The sequence below is a fragment of the Papaver somniferum genome, unplaced genomic scaffold (assembly GCF_003573695.1).
Source record: "Papaver somniferum cultivar HN1 unplaced genomic scaffold, ASM357369v1 unplaced-scaffold_115, whole genome shotgun sequence".
Taxonomy (NCBI): Eukaryota; Viridiplantae; Streptophyta; class Magnoliopsida; order Ranunculales; family Papaveraceae; genus Papaver; species Papaver somniferum.
The window spans coordinates 2,693,814-2,701,484 of record NW_020620492.1 but is presented as its reverse complement, the minus strand read 5'-3'; the positions used below and the strand labels follow the sequence as shown (position 1 = coordinate 2,701,484).

Genomic DNA, 7,671 nt, shown 5'->3' with positions numbered 1-7,671 from the left:
TGGTAGCACTGCAAGCATCACATATGATTATTTTTCTCCTGAAATGAGCTTTTAAGGTTCCCATATAGATCCACCACAAGCAAGACTCGTTTAGAATTAAAAGACCCAAAAAGAAATTAATGGTAAGGAGTCCCATTTTTTGCACACTCTCCGTGCACATGGCAATGATGGCATACATCAAGCCTATAAATTACTCCCAAGTTCTTCTCTAATTTCATATCATCATACCATCAATAGTTCTCTTTCAGAAGTTCTATAACATGGAATCGCTGCTTCTACTCATCTTCGCTGTTTGTCTCTTGGTGAGTCCTTACTAATTAAAATACATATTTGTTTTAATAAAATATATGGAGTTTCATTTATTTTTATTTTTATAATGTATGTATTTATTGGTGTTGCAGGTTGGAGTTGTAGGAAGCAATGCAGCTCCTCTTCCTTCAGAGATTTACTGGAAAAATAAGCTTCTCAACACTCCTATGCCCGCTATACTTCATGATCTCTTGCATCCTGCTCCTGCAGCTGGTTTGATTCAAAACCTTACTTGAAAACTCAAATACCCTAATATTAAATCCTGGTTCCGCCAAACAAGTTTACCCCCACCCATCTCGTCTTTGTTCTTAATATTCTTGAAATGTCTTTTTTGTCTTAATAACAGATCAACAAGGAGAGGGATCGACCGACAAACTACCTGATTACATTGCCTACAACTTCACATGGCTTCGAAAGATCAAAAACACTACTAATTTAGAACAGGCGAACTCCCAAAAATGCTCAAAAACCCAAAATGACAATGCTGCATGCGAGAGACAACTCCAAGATAATGCAGGCGCGTCTCTCTTCTTCTTAGAAAAGAATTTATATCCTGGAGCAAAAATGAACGTGCACTTCGTTGTAGGTACTCGGTACTCCTAGTGGAACTGCTTTCTTGCCAAAAAACTTAGCCAAGGTGACCCCGTTTTCCTCCAATAAGTTGCCAGAAATCTTGAACCAGTTTGCTATCAACCCAAAATCCAACAAAGCCGAATTTGTCAGTCGAGCTATTAATGCCTGTGAAGAACCGGCTATGGAAAATCAAGAGAAGTACTGTGCAACTTCATTGGAATCACTTGTTGATTACGGTACTTCCAAATTCGGAAGAAATGTCACTGTATTGACCACGGAAATTCTCGGCGATAAAGGGCAGAGAACACGAATGAGGAAACTGCAGCAAGGAGTAAGGAAAATTGTTAGTGATAACTTTTTGCCGTGCCATAGCCTGCCTTATCTCTATGCAGTTTTCTATTGTCATGCAACTTTAGCACATATAGCACAACCTTACATAGTGCCTTTGGTCGGTGCGGATGGAATGAAAATCATAGCCACAGCCGTTTGTCACAAAGATACCTCGAAATGGAACCCTGACCATGTAGCTTTCCGAGTCCTCAATGTTGAACCTGGTACTGTTCCAATCTGTCACTTCCTTACTGAGGATAATATTGGCTGGGCTGCCGAGAACAAAAATAATTGAGGATGCACGATGAAAATGTGCAATGCGTGTATGTGTCTACTATTGGATAAGTATTTGTGTTTGTTGTATCTATGGGATCGGAGGGTTGTATTTGATGTTTGATCGGTTTCTTTAGGTGCTTATGGCGGTGTTTATAAGTATCAAGATTGCTGTAAAACCAAGGTATCTAATGAAATAAATTATTTGAGTTACCGGGAGTTTGATGATTACATATGAAGTTAACCATTATGGGTTATTTTAATGATGATCCCATGTAAGCACATAACAATTACTCCCTCCCGTAATTGAGAGTGTCAAAATTTGGAGAAATCAGATTTATCTGAAAAGATAACTATCATTATTACCTCACCCATTTTAGTTGGTGTTTTATATCAATTAGAAGAAGTAAGAATTTATTACAAGTTGCTTTGATCTACAATTCTTACCTAAGTTTAGTAAAAGAAATTAGTAAAATATATATATCCATAGTTAAATCTTAATTACTCTTAATTTGAGATTTAAAAGAATAAAAAGGTTTAGTTGATCATATTGACACTAATCATGTCAGGAGTCTTTGCAGGAAAGCATGCATAGTGATAAGAGTGAAAACTTATTTTGGATCAGTCAAATAAGGATAATTACCAGTTTTAATCTGATTTTGATCCAAAACACTAGGATCTATTGTGTTCTTTTGCTACAATGTGGGAAGATAAGCAGTCTCATTAGTTTTCATACGAAATATTTTGTTCTTAACATGTATTTAAGAAAAAAAACAGTCGTTTTCCACTCCTCAAAATAAATCTGGAGGGCCTGACTTGATGCCACAGTTGTTTCGTTTTTGTCTAACATATATGTCCAATGCCATTTACTTAAGGGAGCCACAATAACATTTTTCAATCTTCTGATCCCGAATTCCCGATACAATGCACCCTCTTTATTGGTTTACAAACCATCTTCCAATTTGCCAAATGACAAACTTTCAGGGGTCCCCTTTCTTGTCCCATAAATTTTTTCTCATCTTCTACTCTAAAATCTTAATAATTGCTTCAAATATTCATGTTGTGTGATAAGCTCATTACAATTACGTGTAACGTGTTCAATTAAATCATGTAAAACCTGCATGCGAATATTGTTTGCTTATATAGAGATGCTATGGTGAATATAGTGTTGGATATTTGCAAAGTGGCTGGGAAAATAAATTTTGTTTCAATGAGAAGAGAAGAAAATAAAAAAGACATGCAACCTGCACGAGACTAGGAGACAAATGCTGTTATAGTGTAGGCGTCATGGACTAACTTGGTACGTATTTGCTTTCCTCTTTAGGCGATTTTTATACACATGCACATGGGATGATTCCCAGTCCAGGTTAAGTGTAGGGTTGTTGTATATTTTGGATTATTTACTATCTACTCATATAAAGTATAAACACGTTTCGGTTGTATATCCTAATCATGCAGTAATCTCTATCAAGTGCTTTTTGTTACGTATATGTCACTGCATGTCTAGTGTTTGTAAATTTTGAGGTATCTACACTTATAAATGCATTTCGTTTTATGTCCTAATCAGTAATTTCTTTGCTTCCAAAATATCAAGCCTATAAATTACTCCTAAATTCTTGATCTCTCATTTCAAATCACCATTCCATCAATAGCTATCTTTCAAAGAAATTTTATAACATGGAATTGCTTCTTCTTCTACTCATCTCTGCTTCTTATATCTTGGTAACCTTACTTGCATCTTTGTTTTGATAAAGTATCTAGAATTTCATGGGTTTGTCATTATATAATTTGATGTGCGTCTCTAATTGGTGTTGCGCGCAGGTTGGAGTTGTAGGAAACCCTTCTGCTCCTCTTCCTGCTGAGGTCTACTGGAAGCACAAGTTGCCAAACACTCCTATGCCCGCCATACTTCATGATCTCTTTCATCCTGCAGATGGTTTGATTCAAAACCTCACTTAAAAGTTCACATAGATCGATCAAAACCTTTGTATTAATTATTATGGATATTTCTAAACATTTATATTAATGGTGCCTGGGATTAGCTCATCTTTGTTCTTAATATTCTTGAAATGTCTTTTTTGGTTTGATAACAGATCAACAAGGAAAGCTGCTGACTGATGTCAGAGCAGGAGTCACCATTCCAAATGAAAATGCTGCAACAAATAGACATCTCCAAAATAACCCAGGCGCGTCTCTCTTCTTCCTACAAAAGGATTTATATCCTGGGGCTAAAATGAACTTGCAGTTTGCTATGAGCTAGAAATCAGAAAAAGCTGAATTTATCAGTCAAAGTATAGATGCCTGTGAACACCCAGGTATAGAAAATGAAGAAAAGTACTATGCAACTTCATTGGAATCACTTGTTGAATTCGGTACATCCAAACTCGAAAAAGAAGTTAACTTATTGACCACGGTAATAGCTGGTGAGAAGGGGCAGAAAACAAAAATGAGGAAACAGCAATATGTGGTAAGCTCAGGAGTAAGACAAATCAATAGTGATAACCTAGTTGTGTGCCATAGCCTGCCTTATCCAAATGCAGTTTTCTTCTGTCATGCAACTTCAGCACATACAACACGAGCTTATGTGGTGTCTTTGGTTGGTGCGGATGGAACGAAAATCAAAGCCACAACCATTTGTCACAAAGACACCTCGAAATGGGACCCTAACCATGTAGCTTTCCAAGTCCTTAAGGTTAAGCCTGGTACTATTAATCCAATCTGTCACTTCCTTACTGAGGATAATATTGTTTGGCCTGGCAAGAATAAAGAAAATCGAAGGGTTGTATTTGCTGGTTGATCGGTTTCTTTAGGTGGTTATGCTGGTGTTTGTTAGTATCAAGATTGCTGTAAACTTAACGTATCTAATGAAATAAATCATGTTTGGGGTTATTTTGTCTACACCCGAATTAATTATTGATAGCTTGGTTTTCCTCGAAATAAACCATTATTATTTAATTATTAGTTCCTCGAAATAAAATCGCCCCTAATTCTTGAAATGTTTGTTCGACAATGCAAACTCTACGTTATTTGAGAAATGCTGAAATGAATCACTAAGGGAGTGAGGCTCAACCGCTCACAATTCTGCTTTCCTGGCAAAACTTCAAAACTAATGATTATGAGGTCTTAAAGTAACTTCTGTACTGAAGTAATTTCTATTTTATTCACAAAAAGAAAAATGTTGTTTCTGTACAAGTAGTAATATATCGTTGTACGAGGAAAAAGGTATTCCTCTACCCAGTTTACAACGCCAGTTTGATTGGTTTTCTGGGAAACATTGTTCTCCCTAACTGTTGTTGGGATTCGATAATGTATTTTTAGACCAAGTGTCGTGAAAAGCTCACTTCTAGACAACGTTTTGCAAAACATTGTTATAGGTGATTGTGATACACATGGTATGTCTCCCTTGTGCATGGGTGCATGTCCTCTTCTAAGCACCACAAGCATCTCACATGAGTTGCTTTTCCCGCTCAATGGAGCTTTTTATTAGGTGATCACGTGTAGTGTTGTAAATGTTTTGGGTATATAAACGTGTTTCGGATTATTACCTTAAACAGTATATAATTTCTTTTCAAGTGCTTCGGTTTAGTATTCCATTATTCTTGTCGGTAGCATCCATACGGCAAATTCAGGGACGGACTTGTTCTTGTGACAGATGACATTGACAGAGATGGGCGAGTTGAAGGTTGAATTTAATGACCAATAAACTCAGACTGAAAGTCACAGGTTGTGTTACATTGGTCCTTCAAAATTTATTGGGGTTCCTTCCAGTATCTTCCTGATTTCTAAAAGGTGACGCTGAAATACAAAACAAGCCGTCAAATATTATACGTAAACTCGATTATATATAAGAACTAATGATTTACTTTCACATAACACGTCAATTAATACAGCCCAGTAAGACATTCCATGTTATTGCATTTATGGATGTCAAAATATTAAGCCTATAAATTACTGCAAATATCTTCTCTCATTTCATATCATCATACCATCAAAAGCCCTCTTTCAGAAGTTTAATACCATGGAATTGCTTCTTTTTCTACTCATCTCTGCTACTTATCTCTTTGTGAGCTTACTTAAATACATACATTTTTGTTCTCATCCAGTATGTAAAATTTCATAGACTTTTCTTCTTATAAAGTGCCTTATATAAGTCTGTTCCGTTTGCAGGTAGGACTTGAAGGAAGCAATGCAGCTCTTCTTCCTTCTGAGATCTACTGGAAAAACAAGTTGCCCAACACTCCTATGCCCGTTATACTTCATGACCTCTTGCATCCTCCGGGTTTGATTCAAAACCTCACTTAAGTTTCTCAAAAAGTGATGCACGAATTCTTTAAGTTTCCTCTAGTCCTCTTAAATCTTAATATTCTTGAAATGTCTATTTTCCGTTTGATATATAACAGAACAAGAAGGAAAGCCACTGACTGACGTCAGAACAACAAGCGGTAATGTTTACGCCCCAACTCAGGGAAACATTATATCAGCACAGCCAAACTTCCAAAGATACACATACACAAAAAAGCCGCATTCACAACCGTTGAACCTCAGCAAATACATAAAATACCCGCCTGCACAAGCGTTCAAGCTCAGCAAATACTCAAAAAACCCGCGGTAAAAGCACCATTCCAAGTGAAAATGCTGCAACAAATAGGCAACTTCAAGATAGCCCAGGCGCGTCTCTCTTCTTCTTAGAGAAGGATTTCTATCCTGGAGCAAAAATGAACTTGCACTTTGTTGTAAGTACTGCTAATGGAACTACTTTCTTACCACAAAAGCTTGCTATGGTGACCCCATTCTCCTCCAATAAATTGCCAGACATCTTGAACCAGTTTTCTATCGACCCAAAATCAGAAGCAGCTGAAGTTATAAATCAAACTATCATGGACTGTGAAGAGCCAGTGACAAAACTTTGGTAATTCTTTTCTTAATTTTATTCATGATACTTTCATAGATATTTATACATTACGGTTCTCAAAACTTACATAAGACACTGATTTGAGACTTTCCTTATAAGTCTCACAATCATGACTTACATAAACAATCCTTTCCTAATATATACCACTTACCTTATCAGTCTCAAGTTCGTGACTGATATGGACAATACTTTCCATATATACCACTTACCTTATCAGTCTCAAGTTCGTGACTAATATGGACAATACTTTCCATAGACTGACCACTACGGTCTTGGAAAGTATTACCACTTTCCTTAATACCCCCCTCAAGACGGAGCATGCAGGTCACAAATGCCCATCTTGGACAAAAGACCTTGAAACTGAACTCGGCCTAATGCTTTGGTGAAGATATCCGCCAACTGTATTCCTGTGGGCGTATACGAGGGAGAAATAATTTTCTGTACTATCGCATCCCTGATGATATGACAATCCACTTCTATATGTTTAGTTCTTTCGTGAAATACGGGATTCTGAGCAATATACAATGCTGACTGACTATCACAAAGAAGACTCATTCCCTGTGTATGACGAATTCCCAAATCACCTAGTAATTGCTTCAACCACTTCAATTCACAAGTAGCTGCAGCCATAGATCTGTATTCTGCTTCAGCTGAACTCCGAGAAACTGTGTACTGCTTTTTAGTCTTCCAAGACACTGGTGAATCTCCAAGAAGCACAAACCATCCTGTCAACGATCGTCTAGTCAAAGGACAGCTTGCCCAATCAGAATCACGCCATCCTTTCAAACTTAAACTACTATCAGAGCACAACAAAATTCCTTGCCCAGGATTCTTTTTCAAATATCTAACTACCCGAAGTGCAGCTTCCCAATGTTCTTGTCTTGGATGCTGCATAAACTGTGACAAAATATGCACAGAATAAGCTAGATCCGGTCTAGTCACATCCAGATAAATCAATCTTCCGATCAATCGTCGATACCTTTCTGCATCACTCAACAACGGCCCTGTTGCTAAAGCCAAACGATGATTAGTTTCCATTGGAAACTCTGCTGGTTTTGCTCCTAATAACCCCGTCTCCATAATAATGTCTAATGCATATTTCCGCTGACAAACATAAATGCCTTGTTTACTGCGAGCTATCTCCAAGCCCAGAAAATATTTTAATTTTCCCAAATCTTTCATCTTGAAACACTGTCCCAAGTATGTTTTAAATTTATTTAGCTCCACTATATTATCTCCTGCAACAATCAAATCATCCACATACACCAAAACAT

At 37.1% G+C, this 7,671-nt stretch overlaps 4 protein-coding genes across 4 annotated transcripts; all 4 read left to right on the top strand.

Annotated features, from left to right (window-relative positions):
• Positions 1 to 242: 242 nt before the first annotated feature.
• LOC113329030 (BURP domain-containing protein 2-like) lies at positions 243 to 1,056 on the top strand. Its single transcript, XM_026575998.1, has 3 exons — positions 243 to 302; positions 402 to 522; positions 656 to 1,056. The coding sequence occupies exons 1-3, from the start codon at positions 261 to 263 to the stop codon at positions 910 to 912; spliced, it is 420 nt and encodes a 139-aa protein (XP_026431783.1). The 5' UTR covers positions 243 to 260; the 3' UTR covers positions 913 to 1,056.
• A 7-nt stretch (positions 1,057 to 1,063) lies between these two features.
• LOC113329163 (BURP domain protein RD22-like) lies at positions 1,064 to 1,507 on the top strand. Its single transcript, XM_026576129.1, has one exon. It carries the CDS (start codon positions 1,064 to 1,066, stop codon positions 1,505 to 1,507), a length of 444 nt encoding a protein of 147 aa, XP_026431914.1.
• Positions 1,508 to 3,131: 1,624 nt separating this feature from the next.
• On the top strand, positions 3,132 to 3,915 carry LOC113329020 (BURP domain-containing protein 7-like). The gene is made up of 3 exons (XM_026575990.1): positions 3,132 to 3,207; positions 3,307 to 3,421; positions 3,579 to 3,915. Exons 1-3 carry the CDS (start codon positions 3,163 to 3,165, stop codon positions 3,743 to 3,745), a joined length of 327 nt encoding a protein of 108 aa, XP_026431775.1. The 5' UTR covers positions 3,132 to 3,162; the 3' UTR covers positions 3,746 to 3,915.
• Positions 3,916 to 5,480: 1,565 nt separating this feature from the next.
• On the top strand, positions 5,481 to 6,155 carry LOC113329022 (BURP domain-containing protein 7-like). The gene is made up of 3 exons (XM_026575992.1): positions 5,481 to 5,548; positions 5,653 to 5,764; positions 5,886 to 6,155. The coding sequence occupies exons 1-3, from the start codon at positions 5,504 to 5,506 to the stop codon at positions 6,095 to 6,097; spliced, it is 369 nt and encodes a 122-aa protein (XP_026431777.1). The 5' UTR covers positions 5,481 to 5,503; the 3' UTR covers positions 6,098 to 6,155.
• The last annotated feature ends 1,516 nt before the right edge of the window (positions 6,156 to 7,671 follow it).